General features: G+C 38.2%; 1 protein-coding gene across 2 annotated transcripts in view; it reads left to right on the top strand.

Moving 5' to 3' along the window:
* The first annotated feature begins 2,309 nt into the window (after positions 1–2,309).
* nkain4 (sodium/potassium transporting ATPase interacting 4) overlaps positions 2,310–23,940 on the top strand; it is a 115,376-nt gene continuing 93,745 nt past the window's right edge. For both annotated transcript variants that reach the window (XM_067446734.1, XM_067446733.1), the window contains exon 1: positions 2,310–2,588. In XM_067446734.1, coding sequence (XP_067302835.1) covers positions 2,535–2,588 — 54 coding nt within the window. In that variant the 5' untranslated portion in view covers positions 2,310–2,534. The remainder of the gene's footprint in view (positions 2,589–23,940) is intronic.

Raw genomic sequence — 23,940 nt, 5'->3', positions numbered from 1 at the left:
TTGTGAACAATTAAGGGATACATAACACCAACAGACTTCACTTGAAAAAAATATGTAACAGGGTGTAGTTTTGATACGCGACCGGCAGATGGCGCCTTGGATTTGGTAATAGACTTCAAAGAGTCATTATCAACACCAACATCTTAGAGTGCAGACTTTAAGTAGTTATCATTGATTTAAAAAAACATTAAAACACACATACACACGTCTCACCTGGTTTTAAACTGGGACTAGATGGTTAATCTCTGATGCTCGTCTGTAACTTTTTTTAATCATTGTGATTTTTTTCATCTTCATGGGAATGGCATGACGACACTGACTTTTCATTGATAATATTATTACATAATCTTTGTAGGCTACATTAAGATTACATTTAAAAAGAAATACTGTTCTTCACACAAAACAAAAAAAATAAAACAAAACAAACATGCAAATGAATTAATAAAAATGGAAATAAATAAAAATTATAACACACAAAAAAATAAAAAATAAAGTCTCATTTAGCAAGTCATTCTTAATATTATTAAATAATCTTTATATATTCAAATTAACTATTTACACAAATTATATATAAAAAATAAAATTAGGGCACATATGCCTGAAAAACAAAACAAACAAACAAACAAACAAACAAACAAACAAACAAACAAACAAACTAACTAACTAACTAACTAACTAACTAACTAACTAACTAACTAACTAACTAACTAACTAACTAATAAATAAATAAATAAATAAATAAATAAATAAATAAATAAATAAATAAATAAATAAACAAACTAACAAACTAACTAACTAACTAACTAACTAACTAACTAACTAACTAACTAACTAACTAACAAATAAATAAATAAATAAATAAATAAATAAATAAATAAATAAATAAACAAACTAACAAACTAACTAACTAACTAACTAACTAACAAACAAATAAAGGGCACAAGTGCCTCAAACAACTAATTGATAATATTATTAAATAATCTTTGTACATTAAAATAAATACTGTTCTTCACACAAAACAAAAAACAAACTCAAGAAAAAAACTATTCAAACAAAATATATAAATAATAAATAAATTCATTTGATAACAAGCAAAGTCATTGTTAACGTTATTAAATAATATTTGTACATTCAATTCAAATATTTACTAAACATTGATGTTCTTCAAACAAAACAAAATGAACAAATACAATGGAAATACATATGATAAACAAACAAAGTCCAAAAAAGTAATTGTTAATATTAAATAATATTTTCACACACACACACACACACACACACACACACACACACACACACACACACACACACACACACACACACACACACACACACACACACACACACAATAATGTAAGGTTTACCAAGACCACACACACACACACACACACACACACACACACACACACACACACACACACACACACACACACACACACACACACACACTTGTTTGACTATATTAGTGAAGACACTGACTTTCATTGATTGTATATCAAGTTATTGATATTTTAAGGCCCAACCCAACCCAACCCCTACCTCTAAACCAGTAATATGTCCAAACACTAGTTTTGGATTGGATAACCACCACTAGTTTGTTGTCATAACATTATAAAACATAGCCAAACCTGCACACATTGTGGACATAATTCAAAAAGATGAAATGGTCCTTTATACTCATACTTGTACCGCCATAGAAAAGAGTGAATTCTTTCTGAAAAAATTGTAATGTAAGAACAAAATGAATCATAGTTATTGCACAAGCCTAAGTATCAGGCCTACTTGGTACCACATTATTCCCTCTAAACATAAATTTTAAATAAAAAATATTATTAAGCAAAAATATAATTTTGACCAGAAGGAGTAGCTGGGTGTGAAAGAGGAGTTAAACCAGCTAAGACCAACTTTGGCTGGTTTATGTTCTATCTTGGTTACACAACCTGGTTGTGTAGGCTGATTTGAGAGGGGTTTTGGCCACTTATTCTGAGCTGATCCGGCTGGGATAACAGCTGGGCAACCAACTAAACCAGCTGAGTGGCCAGTCTTCTGAAACCAGATTAAACCAGACAACCCAGCACTTGTTTGGTTTATTTATTTTTGCTATGGTTCCTATTAAATTGTTTAAAGGTTCGAAACAACATCACACAACCACCGTGGTTTATTCCCACAGACGGTGTGTGTGTGTGTGTCTGTGTGTGTGTCGAGAACAAGCCATTGTGATTTACATAGACCCCCCTCTGACTGCTACCCCCGCCCCTCTTACCCCGTCTACCCCTTGTTCTTCTTCTCCTTCTGCCTCTTTCTTCGCACTCCAGTCACTCACACCGAGTCTCACACACTCCTCGCGCTACACTCCTCGCGACGCGCTGCCCGTGCTCAGCTCTCACACTTCCACGCGCGCCGCGGGAAACAATGGGAACGGAGCCGCTTTGTGTCGGACAGAGACTGACGCGCTCCTCTGTGTTTGTTTAGGACTTTCTGCTGATAGACTCATAGCTATATTCAGGATCCCATTATCTCGCTTTAACTACACAATGGGCTGCTGCAGCGGACGGTGCACCCTTATATTTCTGTGCACGTTTCAGTTGGTAAGTTTGTTTTCTAAAAGGGTGCATTTCACACCGATAATTAGGCTATGAGTGTTCACCAGCTGTTTAGTTTATATCACGCATGCCCTTTGCTTTGTTGTTGTAATGCTGCTGTTACACTGGATACACAATGAGTACATTATTTAAACAGTGTGTGTGCTTGTCTTGATCTGGGATTGAACATGTGTTTAAGCAGTTGGACCCTCAAAAAAATAACCCAGAGTTGTAAAAGACACTTTTATGACCAGTTGAGTGCTTCTGCTCTTGCACTAAAAGCAGCTTCAGTCATCCCAAACGAACTTTCTGTCATACACATGTTTGAGCACTGGGACAACACAGTGTACAGGACTGCAAAAAGTTAATATACCAATTCATTGTTTTGGATTAATCTGTTAAAATTGTGCTTTTTTATGGCAAAATATGTTTTTCCATGCTGGTCATTCAATGAGTCAAAGCTTGTCAGATGTCTAAAGTAGCCTATAGAATAATAATTATTATAAAAGTATTTTTACATTTTTATTTTAAAAAATATTTTACAATGATATGTTACAATTACAGAAAATTATAAATACAGAAAAGTCTAGTATTTAACCTGATTTTTAACTACATGTTGCATTGTCACCACCATTAAAATCAGCTTACGGTGTTGAAAGTATAATCATATTTTTTATATCAAATACATTAAATGCAAAAGCCATTTTGTTTTTCTAGCGTTGTTTGTTAAAAGATTTAAAAAAATACACACCACAGGTTTTTTTCAATTCTATTTTTTTATCAAATAGGTAAAATTACAAATACAGAACACATTTTTCCTGCCCTGACATATACAAAAGATTAACAAAAACAGAAAATAGAATAAAAAAATGAAGGGATAAATAAATAAATAACAATAAAAAAGCATTACATATCAATAACAATAAATATAATAGGAAAAGTAATAAAAATAGTTGTAAAAATATATAAATGTACAAGGGGGGAAAAAAGAACAAAAGAAGAATTTATCACATTGGTGACAGAGTTGACATATCATAGCTTGTGACACCAAAATATATACACCATTACTTAAATCATAATGAAGTTAAAATTGTATATACTCTAAATGCATTTTATAGATCTTACTTAGTAAACAATTTATCCATGTATGTTTTTTTTACCTAATAATATTCAATCAAATGTCATAACTCAATCTTCCTATGAAAGGGTGTATGGTGATGTATGCAGGACTTCTCCAGTCATTTAGTCCGCTTAGACCCCGCCCCTCTACAAAGCTTGAATTAAGATCAGCCTCCATCCAATCAACAACTGATGCAGAAAACCAAGTCCCGCCCCTGTCGATAAACTGTTTTACTTTAACGTGATATTAAAGTAAAGATCTGTCACTACAACAGTTTCAGAAAATCAGTTCCTACTAAACTCGCGGAGCTTTGTGGCCTTGTTGAACTCACAACAGGTGAATAATGGACCGATGATGAAGTTTCCATAAATATCTGACTGTGTTGACACGGAGGGTATTGTGCTGACATGCTTTTGAACAATAGTTTAGTATGTGAAAGTTCATTGCCTGAACTTTACAGACCCCACGGTAAGCACCTCGACACTAAATTGATCTGTTTACACTCTAGATGGAGTTGGCAGGAGCTTTCAGTGGTTAGTCATTAGTTAGATCTACCCATGTTCCTGTCAAAGAGAGAGATGTTCGTCTCTCCTCAAGAAGCTATTATACTGTAATTGTCGCTTAATCTTTGTTGCAGCCCGTTCTGGTTCATCGGATACTCCATCCTAGCTTAAGTGTTCACAGAAGTTGTATGTCAGTGAAATGTTATGCACTGTAAAAAAGAATTTAAAAAATAAGTTACCTGGTAAAATTTTGAGTTCATTCAAATTACAAATTTTAGTTAATACAATGACATTTTTTTGAGAATCGACAACATTTATTCAAATATTTTGTAACCATATTGGGTAATTGTGTGTGTTACATTTTTTATGCGGCAGTGGAACATGTCTAATTGTGCTATTTTTACAATTATTCACATTTTTAATGTGGTTCAGATACAATAATATTTTGAGTTTCTATTTATTAGACCAATTTCCTTCATCGTATCAACTCAAATTTTTAATTTCAGCAAACTCACAATGTTAAGTCAACCAGGGGGGCCTTTTGCAAAAAACTAGGATAAGGGATTAACCCGGGATATTTTGGTGATCTTGTCATCTGTATGCAAAATGTATTGCACACCGCTGTTGTGTAAACGTATCCTGAAGGAACACTCGCACCAAGAACGATAACGATAATGAAAGATAACTGTATATTAGGGGATGAATTAAGCCAGAATCACCAAGATATCCCGGATTAATCCCTTATCCTACACTGTAAAAACTTATTTAAAAAATAAGTTACCTGGTTGCCTTAATTTTGAGTTCATTGAAATTAATAATTTGAGTTAATACGATGAACATTTTTTGAGAATCGACAACCTTTATTCAAATATTATTAAAAGATATTGTAAGCAAATTGGTTAATTGTGTGTGTTATTCGTGATGATGCAGTGATGATAATATTTTGAGTTTCTATTTATTAAACTAATTTTCTTCATTGTATCAACGCAAATTTTTATTTCAATAAACTCAATTTTAGGGCAACCAGTTAACTTACTTTTTTAAGTTAAAACAACAATATTTTTGTACAGTGTATTGACTTCAAAGTCAGCCATCATGGTTCTGCTGTGAGTGGCTGGTGTCCTAATTTCCATACGGAAAGTCTTGCAGCTGCTTTTTTGCATTGTTTCAGTCAGCCTCCCCCATCCGCAGTCCCAGTCTCAACAACCGAGCGGATCCCACGACAATTGTAAACAGGCGTTGTTGTATGCCTACACCGGTAAACAGCTGCAGGAGACTGATTGCACGTTATTCAAATGTGACTGCCGTTGACGCTGTGAAGTAGACACTTCTTGTTTCCTACATTACCTGCAGCACTGCTTGTGTAACGCTCAGTCGAGGCGCCGTCCATTCTTCCCACAATCCTCTCTGACAGGAGCATTAAAAAGCCGTTGACACCTGCCCCCTAAAGACAGATGTGTAATACATCTGCGGCCCGCATGCATGTTTGCACGTCACACACACTAGGCCACTGTCAGACCTTCTGCCCTTCCTGAGCTTGACAGCGTCCGTCTTCTTTTCATTGTAAGCACCTCGGGGGGGAACACATTCCTGGGCTTTGATGTAGTTCTGCTCTCTGTCTTCCTGTGAGATCTTATTATCTTGATGTCACTGAGTTACGGCAGTTACTACTGTTCCCACTCGTACGGTTCTCAGAGGAAACATGTCAAAACTCTGTTAGACTAACTGGGAATATGAGTCATTTACTCGATGATTGGTGGACTGACGCTTCTCTATTACAGTTGTTTATACTTAAGGGGGGGGGGGGGGGCACTCAGTTTCAGTCAATCTCATGTCAATCTTGAGTACCTATAGAGTAGTATTGCATCCTTCATATCTCCGAAAAGTCTTTAGTTTTATTATAATTTTAAAAGAAATATGGGCTGTACCGAGTCTTTCCGGAAAAAAACGAGCGCCTGGAGGCGTATCGTGTGGGCGGAGCTAAAGAATGACGAGTGCGTGCAAAGCGGTGACGTCCTCAAGCGTGGAGAAACCCATCGCTATCTCAGCTAATACAGATAATGATCCACAATCAAATCTGAGGCTAAAATAAATTGAACAGGAGAAACGGCAACAGCAGGACGTCCGTCTCTGTGGTATGTACTGTATTTAGTGGCCTGTCAACATTTGTGTGTGTTTACTCACAGTTTATGAGGACATGATTCGGTTTATGGACTATTGTATGCGACTAAACCTTAGCAGTAGCAAGCAAAACGGTTTTGCACGTCAGACTAGTGTAACGTTATACAGAGAACAGCAATGGAGTCCGTTAGCGCATTTGAATGACGAAGCACGCGATCGTGTCGTTTACTGATGTTTACTCACGCGACGGTAGCCGACAGCACAGACATTTGAAGCAGATTTACTCACCGGCTGCTTCCAAAGCAGGACCGAACCTTTATCGCTGGGACCGCTCCGTCAAAAACACACTTCTTTGGAATGATTTGGTAAAGTCCTGTGGCGTGGAAATCAACTTTGAGACGGGACTGAAGCGATGTTGTGAAGCTTCCCGTCATTTCTGCGTTCAAATCGGTTCAAATGCAGCGTTGCCTTCCCGGAATGCTGTGCTGAAGCGTTGAAGTCGCTCGACGTCACCCACAGGAATAAAGAGAAGCGCGGCGCCACATAAGTGTTCACGGACGACTGGATCTGCACCTGAGTGTTTATGGGCGTGCATTTCCTCTCTCGCTCTAGTCACGCGCGCGTGCACCCTACCGGGAGAAGAGCCCGTACGGCCCATACAAGGACCTTCCGCTCTTATTAACGTCAAGTCGAGCCATACTCTAAAAAAACTCTCTGAAACTTGTGAGAAACCGGAAGGAGTATTTTTGACACAGAAATACTCCATCAAACGTCCAACATTAGTTTTTGAAACTTTGTCTATGTTTAGGATGGGAATCCAAGTCTTTAACAGTGTAAAAAGCTCAGTATGCATGAAACAGCATTTCACCCCCCCTTTAAAGGATTAGTTCACTTCAAAATGAAAATTACCTGATATTTTACTCACCCCCATCTCATCCAAGGTATCTGTGTCTTTCTTTCTTCGTTCAAAAAGAAAGTAGTTTTTTTTTTTAGGAAAACATTTCAGGATTTTCTTTCACATAATAGACATAAAATGTTAAGGGTCCAAATCAATTTAGTTTCAAAGCTTTGAAATGAATATACTTTTAAACCTAAATTGCTCATCCTGCGCTGCTTTGCGGCTTGCCACGGATTGCGCAGTCACGTCGGAATGGTCAAGCTAGGCGTAGGCAGAAGTACCTTCCTGAGGCAACGTACAAAGATTAATACAAACACCCTTTACCACACTCTAAAAAATGTTGTTTTAACTTTAAAAAAGTAAGTAACCTGGTTGCCTTTGAGTTTATTGAAATAAAAAATTTGAGTTGATATAATGAAGGAAATTGGTTTAATAGATAGAAACTCAAAATATTATTGTATCTGAACCACATAAAATTCTCAAAAATGTTCATTGAAATAAAAAATTTGATTTAATACAATCAACGCAAAAGTTTAAGGCAACCGGGTAACTTTAAAAAAATATATTTTTTAGCCTTTAAAAAAATATATAGCACTCTTAATGTAATCTTTATAAAATCTTAAAATTAATATTCATACTGCACATTTATAATGTTGCGATGCCTGAATTCACTTGTAGCATTTAAAACGATAGTTTTTTTGTGTTTTATCTGTAATTTAATTAGACAAAATAATATATAATTTTAATAATAAGGTTATCAGAACTTTAAAGTATTTTGTAAATGTATGATATTTATCTTATTGTGACGATTCATCCATGTCATTTTTTTTACTAGATTTTTTTTTTGAGCCTGTAATGTTAATGTAAATTAAAATATCAACCTGATCTCGTGGTGAAACGACAGATTACTCTCTGGTGATGTATACCGGACTCGTCCAATCGTTTTGTTTGCTTTAACCCCTTTAACCTGGAATCTCACAGTCAAAATCCAGTCGACAACTTTTTACTTTTACGCTACAATACGGAAGAAAAGATTTGTTGCTACCGGTTTCTTTTCTTTTTCTGTCTTTTAATATCAATGCATCCCTAGCTAGAATGTCTTGTAGGGAGTCAGTGAGTCCAATAAGCAGAAAACCTTTGCAACCGCATAGCAATGCTACAGCATCATGGCTGCAAGCTTGGCATGTACAAGTTTAGATAAGGACCTTGAATGGCTCCTCATTGCTCAATCTCTGGGGAATCATTCCATATTGATGGGATTTTGTTCGTGATACACATGTTTGTGTGCAGAATAAGGGAAGGAGAGGAACAGACACACAGGGAAACCCAGGTTGACCCCCCCCCCACACACACACACACACAGAGAAACGTTTTTTAACTTTACCCGTTATTGCTCGTCTTGAGGAACATCTGGTTTGGTTCCTCCTCCGTATCTCTGTTCTAGCAGTAATAGATGGGGAGTTTGTTTAAAAGCACATGAAACTGTCAGCAGCAGGTTTAAAGACTCCCTGGTGCGGAGTTAAACTTGCTTTTTTTGTTACAGGCATTCTCCGACCTGACTTCGTAATCACTATGTTGGGAGGGAATTGGACAGTTATCGAGTTCATTGTAATTCCGAGTTGAACCATCTCTCATTACCACTTTTCTCACATGGTTGGGCTGTGCAGGGATTCGTGGTTAACCTAGGAGGAATTTAGTCTGTATCCAGGCAAAGCTTAATAATAAGGCTTTCTTGATTGAAAAATCTTTTTGTTGTTTGTTAGGGATAGGGATTTGTTCGGAATAATTCCCCTAGAGTGAACCTCTTTGAAAGTCCAAACCAGTATGACGTTTCTTCTGTGAAACACAAAGGTAGAAATGTATCAAATGTATCATACTTTTATGGTGTTTTTTGGTCCCTATGCTTTTTCTTTTTACACAGAAGAAAGTAAGTCTTGTGGATTTGAGAATGATTTTCATTTTTGTGTGAACTAATCCTTTAAGTATGTCAGAGGTGGAGATTATGTCTGAAAGTGCACGCACATCCATAAAACTGCCTTGTGCAATACATTTCCTCTACATTATCTCTTTCCTTAAGAGACGAAACAAACTAGGACAGAAATTGAGAGACTTTGAAGTGAGCCAGAAAAGGAGGGCTAATCAGTCAATGGAAGAGAGCTATACTTGCCGTGTCGTACACACTGCTGACTAGAGGGGAAACGACACACTTAACGGTGAATGGAGAAAGTGACTGATGGACTGTGGGTAATATATGGCAGTGGCTTTGACCTCTTAATGGCAGAGCAGAGAGGCTAGTGGAGAGATACGGTAATGAGGTCAGGAGGAGGATACTCTCTGACTTCTTACCCGTGGACGCACACACGTCAAATCAAGGCCTGAATGTTGAATGAATGCCAGACCTCTGTGCCACCATCCACATTCACAATTTTCCTATCCTTACATTCAGATTAAAGTTATGCTCGGCACTGAAAGCATTATAATCTGCTTTTTTCCAAAAAATAAAATAAAATGAATGAAGGTACAGTCTTGTTCAAAATAATAGCAGTACAATGTGACTAACCAGAATAATCAAGGTTTTTAGTATATTTTTTATTGTTACGTGGCAAACAAGTTACCAGTAGGTTCAGTAGATTCTCAGAAAACAAACGAGACCCAGTATTCATGATATGCACGCTCTTAAGGCTGTGCAATTGGGCAATTAGTTGAATTAGTTGAAAGGGGTGTGTTCAAAAAAATAGCAGTGTGGCATTCAATCACTGAGGTCATCAATTTTGTGAAGAAACAGGTGTAAATCAGGTGGCCCCTATTTAAGGATGAAGCCAACACTTGTTGAACATGCATTTGAAAGCTGAGGAAAATGGGTCGTTCAAGACATTGTTCAGAAGAACAGCGTACTTTGATTAAAAAGTTGATTAGAGAGGGGAAAACCTATAAAGAGGTGCAAAAAATGATAGGCTGTTCAGCTAAAATGATCTCCAATGCCTTAAAATGGAAAGCAAAACCAGAGAGACGTGGAAGAAAACGGAAGACAACCATCAAAATGGATAGAAGAATAACCAGAATGGCAAAGGCTCAGCCAATGATCACCTCCAGGATGATCAAAGACAGTCTGGAGTTACCTGTAAGTACTGTGACAGTTAGAAGACGTCTGTGTGAAGCTAATCTATTTTCAAGAATCCCCCGCAAAGTCCCTCTGTTAAAAAAAAGGCATGTGCAGAAGAGGTTACAATTTGCCAAAGAACACATCAACTGGCCTAAAGAGAAATGGAGGAACATTTTGTGGACTGATGAGAGTAAATTTGTTCTTTTTGGGTCCAAGGGCCACAGGCAGTTTGTGAGACGACCCCCAAACTCTGAATTCAAGCCACAGTACACAGTGAAGACAGTGAAGCATGGAGGTGCAAGCATCATGATATGGGCATGTTTCTCCTACTATGGTGTTGGGCCTATTTATCGCATACCAGGGATCATGGATCAGTTTGCATATGTTAAAATACTTGAAGAGGTCATGTTGCCCTATGCTGAAGAGGACATGCCCTTGAAACGGTTGTTTCAACAAGACAATGACCCAAAACACACTAGTAAACGGGCAAAGTCTTGGTTCCAAACCAACAAAATGAATGTTATGGAGTGGCCAGCCCAATCTCCAGACCTTAATCCAATTGAGAACTTGTGGGGTGATATCAAAAATGCTGTTTCTGAAGCAAAACCAAGAAATGTGAATGAATTGTGGAATGTTGTTAAAGAATCATGGAGTGGAATAACAGCTGAGAGGTGCCACAAGTTGGTTGACTCCATGCCACACAGATGTCAAGCAGTTTTAAAAAACTGTGGTCATACAACTAAATATTAGTTTAGTGATTCACAGGATTGCTAAATCCCAGAAAAAAAAATGTTTGTACAAAATAGTTTTGAGTTTGTACAGTCAAAGGTAGACACTGTTATTTTTTTGAACACACCCCTTTCAACTAATTGCCCAATTGCACAGCCTTAAGAGCGTGCATATCATGAATACTGGGTCTTGTTTGTTTTCTGAGAATCTACTGAACCTACTGGTAACTTGTTTGCCACGTAGCAATAAAAAATATACTAAAAACCTTGATTATTCTGGTTAGTCACATTGTACTGCTATTATTTTGAACAAGACTGTAAATTTGAAGTTCTATTTGGAAAGCATTGCAGTGAGTTTTCAAAGCAGTATATAATTTGCGCATTGTTGCTTTTGACAGTGTTAGCCTTTGTTCTCATTTTTAATAAATCTAACTTTTGATAGTCATTCTGTGTGTAAAAGTGATTTTATAATGTGTAGATTTCTAGGTTTAATATTACAACCATTTTAGGTTTATTTTAATCCAGATATGTAGTACTTTTGCACCAAAATGTAGGTTAAAAAACAAACATTGAATCCGAGTTGCCAAATAACCCAAATTGGGTTAGAGTTTAGAGTGTACTGTACATGGCATCTGGTTAATGTATGCATTTTCATCATAATTATTTGTAGGTGGATTTTTCTTCCTGATATACTTGCATGTATCAGACAAAAGTTACAGGGTTTACTGGCTTTACAAGGTCATAATAAGAGTTAAAGTTTTTCATATAACTTTACACAAATCAGCACAAATAATATTTAAGGGATAGAAATAATTTTCGATTCTAGATCCATAATTGTGCCGCTTCTAAGGAATTAATATTTGGAAAAAGGAAAGCAGTTCAATTGTCAAATGTCGGTTGTTAATGTACACCCAGCCGGTTGTTATCGCAGAATAAACCCCTTCAGAGTGATGCTCCGCTTCGCGTCGGGTTCCTGATCACTCTGTCGGGGTTTATTCTGCGATAACAACCGGCTGGGTGTACGTTATCCCTTACTTGCAACGCCTCTGGGCAGCTAATTTCAGTCCTATATCTGCTTGACTGGGGAAACCTGAAATCTCAACTGCTTGTCGGACTCCTTTTTAAATAACTAATTTTAAGTCAGCAACTAAATCAGACTAGACCAGCCAATGCACATGAGCTTCTAAAGGCAGCTGCAGTGATGCTATGACTCTACCAATTGCAAATGGCTCTTTTATTTAGAATGGCTGGGCTTGTTCCGGTATTTCGTGTTGCACTTTCTCCAATTCATGAGTAATATGAGTGCACCGTCTTTGTATATTTAGTCTTTTCCACTGATTCATCATGCTTAGTCGACCAAAAAGCCGGCGATGGGGGTCCAACTAGTGACATGCGGCAAACCCCACAAACACCAGGCCCGATGTTGGCTAACTGATGGCTCTGTGTGTTACGGCCTTGAGTCATTTGTTTGGGGAATTGCGCTGGTTTGTGCCATCTGTGTTGTGCTCTAGATTCAGTAGCGGTGTAGAGGCTCTCCACTGAAAGAAGCGCAGGAAACTCTTTCAAAGTTAGCATGCCGTTTCTTCTATATCATTTTAAAAATGCATGTGCAAGAAATGTTAACAGAACCGAACACCATTCAGTCCTGGTATTTTTACAAAATGGAACAATTTCTCAGTTCTAAACATTGCTTGTGGTTATACTGTTGAAACGATGTGTTTTTGTTTTTTTTAGACTTCTTGCAAATGCATTTTGCTTTGTTTTACAAAGATGGAATTATTTTTTGTAGCAATCGACAACGTTACCAATTAGATTAAGTTGAAACGTTCCTGTAATGTACACACATGCAAAATAAAGGTCCAGTCAGGATGCCCACCAGGCCCCCCTTTCCTCTTGGTCTATCTAAGAAGTAAAGTTGACATGTCATGTGTTTTTACTCTTAACCCCCCACTGAGAGCCAGATTATCTAAACAAACAGCGCTCCCTTTGGAAACGAGGAGCCGCAGAAACGCGGACCAGCTGACTCCACAATGTCAAAGACTCTCACGGGAGGGCAGCAAAAATGTGAGGACGGGGTAATTTGTGGTTTAATTTGCTCAGGAGGTGTCATTACAGGGCTACTGGGGTTCATTGGTTATGTTGATGGAACCTCTTGCCCTCCTGTAAAGGTTAATTTGCCCCTGTTGGCTATTTCATGACAGCTAGGGGAGTTAGAAATGCCCGGTGGTTTTACGAGACCTGACGGCAGCCTCTATCTCTGAAACAAATGAGCGCAGAGATGTGCGGTTCTGTTTATCAGCTGATTTGCATATGATTCAGCCCAACACCCAATGTGCATCTCCCAACCAGACAAGCAGATGAATATTTATAAAACAGGGCACCACCCTCTCTTTTATTTCTCACTCACACACAATCTATGTACTTTGAATTAGTAACTTTTATTAATGCACTCAGGCTGTTTAGAGTGTATTTAGTGGGATGAATCAGAATGACACAGCAGAAAAAGACACACACACACACACACACACACACACACACACACACACACACACGCACACACACACACACACACACACACACACACACACACACACACACACACACACATGCACGCTTCTAACGCTTCTGTGTAACTCAGGAATGCCTGATACTGGTTCCGGCTGGCGTTCTGATGTAGAGCCTGGAAGCACAGTTTAAACGGTACATCAAATTAAAATTTTGCAGCTAAAAACTTTGCAACATTTTTGTTTAAGCATTTTTTGTTTAAGGGGGAATTACCCCATCTAGCGGTGAAAAGGTATATGACCATCCAGTGAATAATAGTTTCTGTTCCTTTCAATTCCGATTTCGTTTGAACTCCTACGGTGGCCGATTTAGTCCAAGATTGACATGGCAAGCCCCCTCTTCACAATCGACACGGTGCCATCGAGTGTTAAAACGCGAAAGGCGTTGCTTGAATTTATGGGTATGTCCCTCTTTGGCTAATGCACTTTCAAGATGGAGGGGCAACATGGCGACCAGCATTCGAACCCCTCACCCGTATGTATTTTCAATGGCATATTATAAACTTACGAGAATACTTTATTACTTGAAAGAAGTAAATATACATTAATGAGCACATATATGTTTGAAAGAACTAAGTGATTTTAGCCAAGAATAAACTAAAAAAGTTACACAGTGTAGCTTTAACAAAGTGCATGGTGTCATCAAGAAGGCGGAACTAGCAACTGACTTCCAAAAACAAGTGTGAACAAACAATGGCTACCAAAGCTGCATGTTACCATAATGCTTTTCACTGGAAGCACCTCTGCGAACGTTTACTAACTGTTATCTCTTTTTCACGCTGTCGTGTCGTAGTCCCTCAAGGAAACATTATAAAGGCAGGGCATTGTTGCCATAGCTCCACAAACATTTCCTCCATTGCTGAATTCCTCATAGCAGCACCAATACCATCATCTCTCTTTAGTTTCATGTTTGAACGTTGTGAATGGAAGAGCTTCTGTGCTCCTATTGGTCAACGCCACAAATGTGACGGAATCTGTCGTTGAGGGCCGATAGAAAAAAAAAATGCTACACTGTAAAAAACGGTAATCTACTGGCAGCAGTGGTTGCCAGCATCATACCGTAAAAATACGGAGCACTGCTGTTTTTGAAATTAACAGCTAAATACCGTTTTTTCAGCTACAGTAGACAACTGTAATTTAACTTAATTGTCTACTGTAGCTGAAAAAAACGGTATTAAGATGTTAATTTCAAAAACAGCAGTGCTCCGTATTTTTACGGAATGATGCTGGCAACCACAGCTGCCAGTAGATTACCGTTTTTTTACAGGGAAATTTTTTACAGTGTAGTCTTTCTGTTGGGACATCATGAAGCATTACAGTTGGTTGTCATGCAATATGACACTATACGAGATGAAACGACCGATTATTGCGTCCTGTCAACCATTGTTGTTTACGAATCACACCACAACAGCCAACATCAGATGAATCGTGTCAAAACCGGCTGATATCGTGTAGTCTTGGGGGGGGGGGTCTATTTCGATTTTAATTTATTATCAATTCTTATGTAGTATATAGCTTACTGTACATAATAAGGAAACATTAGTTTGTCTTAGAACTATTTTAGCACTATTTTAAACGTGTCTTGGGTCAAATTATATGTGCTTGAATTCATTAATATTCACTTGTGTGTGCTTATAAGTATCATTACTGATTAAAAATATTAGGATGCTAAGTCCTAATATGATGCATAAGTTATTAACATTTTATAATTTCGCATTAAATAAATCTAGTGTTTGATCATATCTAAATATTTATTAAAATGCAAGACTGTTTTTAAGTAACTAGATTAGATACATGTATTTATTAAAGAGCCATAAGGCCAAACAACTTTATTATTTTTTTAGCCACAAAATGACTCTAATTTACCTCTTTGAATTGGAATTCTCTATTTTAACTTACTAATTACTACACAAATTGTAATATAAATAATACAAATATTAGAGGAAATATATTTGAAGTGGTCATCAATATTTTAAGTGCATCATTGCACATATGGTATTTAGTACCAAAACTCTTCAAAATATTCAATAAATATTATTGAACTAAAATATAGAACACTTATTTAATTGAAAAATAGTAACGTTGTATGGCCACATTTGACCATCAATGAGTAGCCTATGAGTGTGACCAATTAGTAAGGAATACCTGAGGGCTAAATACAAGAATAAAATTAATGTTAACAATGTTGCATCTCTATCACTCTCCGTAATAAAAGGATCCTGACTTAATAATCAATGCACAAGCTGTACTGTTTACTAAAACTTGCTGCAAACATCTGTATAGTGAAACTGTTGTGTATCTGCTTAAGCCATTCAAATGCATTGCATTGACACAGCACAAGTATTGAGCGCTCATAAGCCACGTGACTGCGCGCGCCGCCGGGAGATGAGAGCATGAGCAACTCGCTTTTCAACCCCTCTTGCTTTAACATTAGCACCAAAACGTTATTTTTTGTTTGAATTTCGCATTTAAACGTAATAATAATGATAAATCTATAGACCTAGCTTTGTTTAATATCAAAAGCAGGTTCGGCAATTTGGCGTGAGATGAAGTTGGTCAGCGTGAGAGCGTGACAGAGCCTGAAAGCGTGTGTCAGGCCAAATGCGTGGGAGTTGGCAACCCTGTGTCATCATTGGTAAAGACGTTACATGGTACCACGGAATCACTCATCATGGTGTTTGTGAAATTATGTATTTTAGAAACTTTTCACATTACTGATTTGATCTGATAATTTGTTTAGGTACATTTTCACATTCAAACGATTCATGCTATAGTGAATGAATGTTGGTGCGAAAACCTGCAGAAATGAGTCAAATTATGCAATATCTGTAATCTGCCACCGAAATTCAGGCCCTGAAATATATTAAATGTGTCTAGAATTCACTGCAAGACGATTTTGATAAAAATCTCTGTCAAAATGAATAAATGGAAATGAAGAGCAAATGGAAATGAAAGAGCTAGATATGGTTGCTCATATCCCAGAAATTGTCAAGATGCTAAAATGGATATGATTTTTGATTTTTCATATCTGTGCTTACTCAAGCACACAGTCAACACTGTCACTGCATATGAATCACTGCTTTATCAACACCCCACCAGCAAGCAAACAACCAACTGATCTCATCGACCTCTGACCTCCAGCTACATTTACTGACATCCTGATCTCCCGTTGTGAGGATCAGTGTTGAGTTATAGATAAATGTTTTGTGTAGCACCGTAAGCTGGAGAAGAATCTCTCTCTCTCTCTCTCTCTCTCTCTCTCTCTCTCTCTCTCTCTCTCTCTCTCTCTCTCTCTCTCTCTCTCTCTCTCTCCTCTCTCTCTCTCTCTCTCTCTCTCTCTCTCTCTCTCTCTCTCTCTCTCTCTCCTCTCTCTCTCTCTCTCTCTCTCTCTCTCTCTCTCTCTCTCTCAGGTCTCTTTCTGTGAAGATTGGCCAGTTGACAAACAAGAAGAGTGTCATCTCAGAGAACATTGACACTGATTGTAATGCCAACGAACAGGATCTTCAAAACAAGAACAGGCTAAAAGGAAATGCTACTGAATATTATGACGCATTCACACCTAGAAAAAAAAGAAAGCCATTCGCAAGCTTTATCTCGGTGATATCAGCAGCGCTGTGCATCTGTCTTGAGTAGATATATCAGATGCATTTTGTCCACATTGTCAATAATGCATTGTGGCTAAGCTAGCTGGCTTTGCTAAATGGGGCATTTTGTCTTTTTAAATCATTACCCAGCCATGACAACTGATTTGGACCACCTGTTTGCTGAGTCCACAAGATGATGTTTCTCAATAGGGTCGATTGATTCCTTGAGTTTGAATATTGATCGCTCTCTGAAAAACTGAATCCCCTGTATTGAGTGCAACAGCAGGCCAGTCATTCACCCATGTGCTGATCAATATCACTGAGGGGAAAGGTGACTGATCATATGATACTCTATAGAAGAGAAGGTGATGGGGGAAAATGAGCACACGGGGTGAGTTCCATTATTTAAAAACATAATACTTGTGTGCCTATATTAGAAAATCAAGTAGATTCGCGACGGGCAAAACCTTGCGAAGTATTCGGCCCCCTTGAACTTTGCGACCTTTTGCCACATTTCAGGCTTCAAACATAATGATATGAAACTGTAATTTTTTGTGAAGAATCAACAACAAATGGGACAATCATGAAGTGAAACGAAATATATTTGATATTTCAAACTTTTTTAAAATTGGGCGTGCAAAATTATTCGGCCCCCTTAAGTTAATACTTTGTAGCGCCACCTTTTGCTGCTCTTGGGGTATGTCTCTATCAGTTTTGCACATCGAGAGACTGACATTTTTTGCCCATTCCTCCTTGCAGAACAGCTGGAGCTCAGTGAGGTTGGATGGAGAGCGTTTGTGAAAACTTGGCCATTCTAACACCTGGATATGTTGATTTTTGAGCCATTCCATTGTAGATTTTGCTTTATGTTTTAGAGCATTGTCTTGTTATAAGACAAATCTCCGTCCCAGTCTCCAGTCTTGCAGACTCCATCAGGTTTTCTTCCAGAACGGTCCTGTATTTGGCTCCATCCATCTTCCCATCAATTTGAACCATCTTCCCTGTCCCTGCTGAAGAAAAGCAGGCCCAAACCATGATGCTGCCACCACCATGTTTGACAGTGGGGATGGTGTGTTCAGGGTTCAGCTGTGTTGCCCTTAAGCCAAACATAACGTTTTGCATTGTTGCCAAAAAGTTCAATTTTCAGGTTTCATCTGACCAGAGCACCTTCTTCCACATGTTTGGTGTGTCTCCCAGGTGGCTTGTGGCAAACTTTAAACAACACTTTTTATGGATATCTTTAAGAAATAGCTTCTTCTTGCCACTCTTCCATAAAGGCCAGATTTGTGCCTGTAGATCTCTCAGCTGTAGATCTCTGCAGTTCATCCAGAGTGATCATGGGCCTCTTGGCTGCATCTCTGATCCGTCTTCTCCTTGTATTAGCTGAAAGTTTAGAGGGACGGCCAGGTCTTGGTAGATTTGCAGTGGTCTGATACTCCTTCCATTTCAATATTATCGCTTGCACAGTGCTCCTTGGGATGTTTAAAGCTTGGGAAATCTTTTTGTATCCAAATCCGGCTTTAAACTTCTCCACAACAGTATCTCGGACCTGCCTGGTGTGTTCCTTGTTCTTCATGATGCTCTCTGCGCTTTAAACGGACCTCTGAGATGATCATGCTGCGTCCCAATTCGCCTACTTATACTACGTCCTAAAAGTATGTACTCTTTTTGTGAAGAAAAAGTATATACTTTTGAGTGTGTAGCAGAAAAGTATGCAAGCTTCGGGACATACTACTTCGCAATCTTTAACGGACTCTGTCGCTTAGTTACGTGCATCCCGTCACCGTTTATCTGCCCTGTCAATCATCGTCAGATTCGTCACAGTTCAAATCCTCCATATTCAGTTTAATCTCCTACCGTATCAGAGATAAATGTAGCCGCTCGTTGATCTTCCATGTGTGGGTCTTTAATGCAGAGACTCTCCTCATGTGTTTGCAGTTTAAATATAATGATGCATTTAAAAGTTAATGGCCAAACGTGTCATTACAAAAGTTCACAATGCTGCTGCAGGTGAAATATAATGTGGACAACACTGAATAAATATATTTTTGTCAGGTTAAATATTGATAGGGTCACTCAAACCCCTTTATCTAAACTTCTCTACTTAACCGCATGCTTAACCGTCGAACTTGCACAATCGTCATGTTTGTAGTTTTTTAACGCTTTTTATCCGCGTTTGTAGTTCTAATCGAATCCTCGTCCAACTCGCAATGGGTTGTGGGCAATATCAGCCATTAGAGTTGCCATCGATCCATACTGTGAATTCGGACCGGAAATAGTAAACCATCCGGGAATCTTTGGAATACTCTTTTTTTTGAACATACTACGATTTGGGACACACTAATTCTATTTTTGAATACTATTTAGGATGGATAGTATGTGAATTGGGACGCAGGGTCACAGTGCAGGTGCATTTATACGGAGACTTGATTACACACAGGTGGATTCTATTTATCATCATTAGTCATTTAGATCAACATTGGATCATTCAGAGATCCTCACTGAACTTCTGAAAAGAGTGTGCTGCACTGAAAGTAAAGGAGCCGAATAATTTTGCACGCCCAATTTTTCAGTTTTTGATTTGTTAAAAAGTTTGAAATATCCAATAAATTTCATTCCACTTCATGATTGTGTCCCGCTTGTTGTTGGTTCTTCACAAAAAATTACAGTTTTATATCTTTGTTTGAAGCCTGAAATGTGGCAAAAGGTCGCAAAGTTCAAGGGGGCCGAATACTTTTGCAAGGCGCTGTATGAGAATCAATGATTGTTTGGAAAAAGAGCTCCTTAAAGAGCCCATTTTACACATATTTGCATACTTTTTACAGTTGTTAACTAACATGAACTACAATAAGCAATATTTTTACAGCATATATTAACCTTTGTTCATTAAAGGGGTGATTTTTCTTACTTTAGCTAGTGTGTAATGTTGCTGTTTGAGCATACACAACATCTACAAAGTTACAACACTCAAAGTTTAAAGTATAGGGAGATATTTGCTTTTAAAGAAATCAATTTCTAAGGACTACAGCAAATGGCCGGGAGGGACTACATCCTTTTCCTCCAGGGTTGCTGACATCACCAGCTCCAATATTTACATAAACCCCTCCTCCGAGAATATTAAATAAGGGGGGCGATTAATGGGATATTGCATATTCAATTTACTCGGCCCCTCATAATTATGACCCAAATCTCTCTCTGTGCTGCACATTTTACGGAGGAAAGCTTCCTCAATCGTCGCAGGTTCAATGCAGGTTTCGTACAACTGCTTTTCCTGAAAGATTACAGGCCATAACCTGTACGTATGATTTATTTTTCATTGATGTGTGTTCCTGTAATAGTTTGTATTGTAAATTGTACCAAGGAAGTAAACAAATGACAACGCTGTCTGGCTTTGCAAAGCAGTTTGTTGACCATTTGACATGATCACATGTGTGGTTAGAATGTTTAGCGATCAACTACCAAATTCAAAAATGGAAATCTAGTTTTAGCGCGTTGACTGGCGCTGAGCCAGAGACTGAGCGAGAGAGAGACTGACTTGTGCTCAGTGTCTTTTAATGTTTATTTTAGGTTTCATACACTTCAAATTACATTACACAATCACAAAAAATGTCACACATATCAGGAGAAGTGGATGATCTTGTGTTGTAAATCCAGCAGGCCCCATCTCCATCAGTGTTTAAACATATAATGGCGGCGCGGACGCCCACAGCCCGTGATAACTTTACCGTTCAACTAACACTATCATTTTCTACCCTGTTCCCTCACGTAATGTCACATAAAATATATCAGCTGAAGTGGATGATCTTGTGTTGTAAATCCAGCAGGCTCCGACTCCCTGTCAGTGTTGAAAACACATAATGGCTGCGCCCCGCCCACAGCCTGTGATAACTTACTGATCATCAAACACATGAACTAGGCGGTTAGCGAATCAGAACACAGCTAGGCCAGCTAACCAATCTGAGCCCATTGTTTATTTTTGAGGGACCGGCTTCATAGAACCCGGAAACCATCAGACCGTTTTTACAAGGAGGGATAGAGCGGTGTAGAATAAAGGTAAAAACATGTTTTTTATACGAAGTATGAACACATTACAGGGCACCCCGCAAACACATTTAAGCCTTCAAAGGAATCTGTTTTACCACCCTTTTAATAAGAAATGTCACATTCATGTTAGTTCAAGATAACATTTGATCTTATACATGTTAGTATATGTTGAGATTAACATTGAGATTATTAAATGCTGTGTTGTTCAGAGTTCATATTAACTATATATAGTGTTGGGGAGTAAATAGTTACATGTAACTGTTACGTAATTTAATTACAAAATAAATGTAACTGTGATGTTACAGTTACTGAGAAAAATGTGTAATTTAAAATAGTTACTTATGAAAGTGTACAACGATTCTAAATATTTTCTGTAAAAAGCTAGAGTATGTTGAATGATATGAATTTGTTGCTTTGCCTGATGTTCACGATGCCTCCTGCCATTTAAAGGCCACTTAGTAAAGCAATGCTATTCTGATGCTTTTGATTTGATTGTTTGAATTTGATTTAGAAAAGGAATCAAAAAGTACATTTTACATTTACATTTAATCATTTAGCAGACGCTTTTATCCAAAGCGACTTACAAAAAAGGGGAGAGCAATAGAAGCAACGAAACAAACAATGCCAACAACCTGTAAGAGCTCTAAGAAGTCTCAATTAATTAGCACAGTACACAGTTTTTTTTTTTTTTTTTTTTGGACAAACAAACAAAAATTAATGGATAGTTAAGTGCTATTCTTTATTGGTCAGGTGCAATTGGAAGAGATGTGTCTTAAGATGTTTTTTTATAAATGGCTACAGACTTGGCAGCACGAATTGAGATCGGCAGGTCGTTCCACCAGGTGGGAACGGTCCAGGAAAATGTCCGTGAGCGATTTCATGCCTCAAAAGTAATTAAATGTAATCAGTTACATTACTTTAATAAAATAATTTACATGGTTACACTACACATTACATTTAATCTGTAACCTATTTCATTCCCAAAGTAAGCTTCCCAACACTGCTAATGTAGTTTAAAGGTGCACTATGCAACTTTTTGTCCACTGGAGAGCGCCTATTCTAAACGGCTCGCGAGTACCGGGACTTTTATTATGACGGGACGGGACACAGTCGCCGGGCGCCCGCACTTCCGCTTTCTCGGGTCAGGTTAAAAAAGGCTATTTTTTATCATATCAGATACATTTAAGGGGCCAAGGGCTTCGGCCATTCGTCCACTCTCTCTGAACTGAAATGAAGTAGTGGGCTGTACTTTCCACACGATTGACATCAGGTTCAAGTACGTCAGGTTGTCTGGTGGTTATGTTGCCCACATACCGCCTCCCATGGCCGAGACTGGTATTACGATACCTGTCGGGCCGGGGCTAGTAATGCTACTGCTAATTAAGGTTGCGACTATAACTTGACATTTTTTTAATGACATCATCGCCCTTATTTCTTCTCATTCTTTTGATGCGTGTAGGTCATTTTTTGGATATTTTTACCTCAATTTTTACACATAGCACCTTTAAGGTGCGCTATGTAGGATTGTCAGAATAGGTACTGCAAGTAAAATTCAAAATATTGGAGATCATTGTTAGCTTGAGGACACGCAACAGGAACAAGCACAATTGATAAGGAAAGCCACACTGTTGATGAGTTGATTTATCCACATTTCTTTTCATAGAGATAAAATGGATGCTGAGGCTTTTTAGGTTGGGTAGAATCTGCGATCACTGACCCAGTTTGTTTGCTGGCTTCCATGGCAGCAATTTGCTGTGTTTTACGCCAACTGGCAACCTGTGGTGTCGAAATACTATTGGGTAAACTGGCACTTGTGTGTTAATGCACAGACCAAAACAAAAACAGACATTCCCACACGGGACGCACATTTCAAAGCAGAATAACTGGCTGTAACATTGGTTTTCTAAGAAACAAGTAGGTGATTTTAGGTCTAAATATCTGGGAACATATTATGGTATTTTTTTTAAAAATACCATAACTAAGTACAGTCAAAAACTTACATACAGCACCTTTAAAGTGGGCTCTTAAAAATGGCTACTTATGAGGAAGAATGTATGTGCTACTTGAGAAGAGTCTGTGTGTCAGTCTTTTGCCAGATAGGTAGGAAAACAACCCCATTATGGACTGGATACATTGCCTCCTCCAGTGTGTTACTATTGGATATACTTGACAGAGTCAAATTCTGCCCGGCTATTGTAGAAAATACTTTTAGTCATAATGACCTGTATTGTTCCCTGGTGCAAGAAAACGTTGGAGGGGGAAAATCTGAAAAGAAACTGCCAGTGACTACACAGGTTTCTTGCTCAATAAAATGTTCTCTTGAATGATAATGCCAAATTTCCAATACCTCCTGCAACTGACCGGCAGGTAGTGAATCATGCCATGTGTCTTACTATGCATACAACTCTACAATATAGTATACGAAATATGTCAATTGTTTTTTTAGCTGGTAGAAAGTACAGAGAGAGTGGTTATGCTAGAGCTCTAAACGAAACAAATGTAACGTGAAGAAGACTCGTCAATCTCCGTTCACTCCCAGCATGCTCTCCTCTTTATCCGAATCTGTCTCTAATTGTCTCTTTGACCTCCTCCCCCTCCTTGAACATGTGTGAATTATTGATTGGAGAGTGTGATTTATTGTATGTGCCGAGGGCTTAGAGAGGGACGGAGGGCGGAGTGTGCTGACTTTCTGC

This window comes from Pseudorasbora parva, chromosome 6, assembly GCF_024679245.1.
Source record: "Pseudorasbora parva isolate DD20220531a chromosome 6, ASM2467924v1, whole genome shotgun sequence".
In the NCBI taxonomy this organism is placed as follows: Eukaryota; Metazoa; Chordata; class Actinopteri; order Cypriniformes; family Gobionidae; genus Pseudorasbora; species Pseudorasbora parva.
The sequence above is the reverse complement of the archived record's forward strand: the minus strand, read 5'-3'. Positions and strand labels throughout refer to the sequence as shown.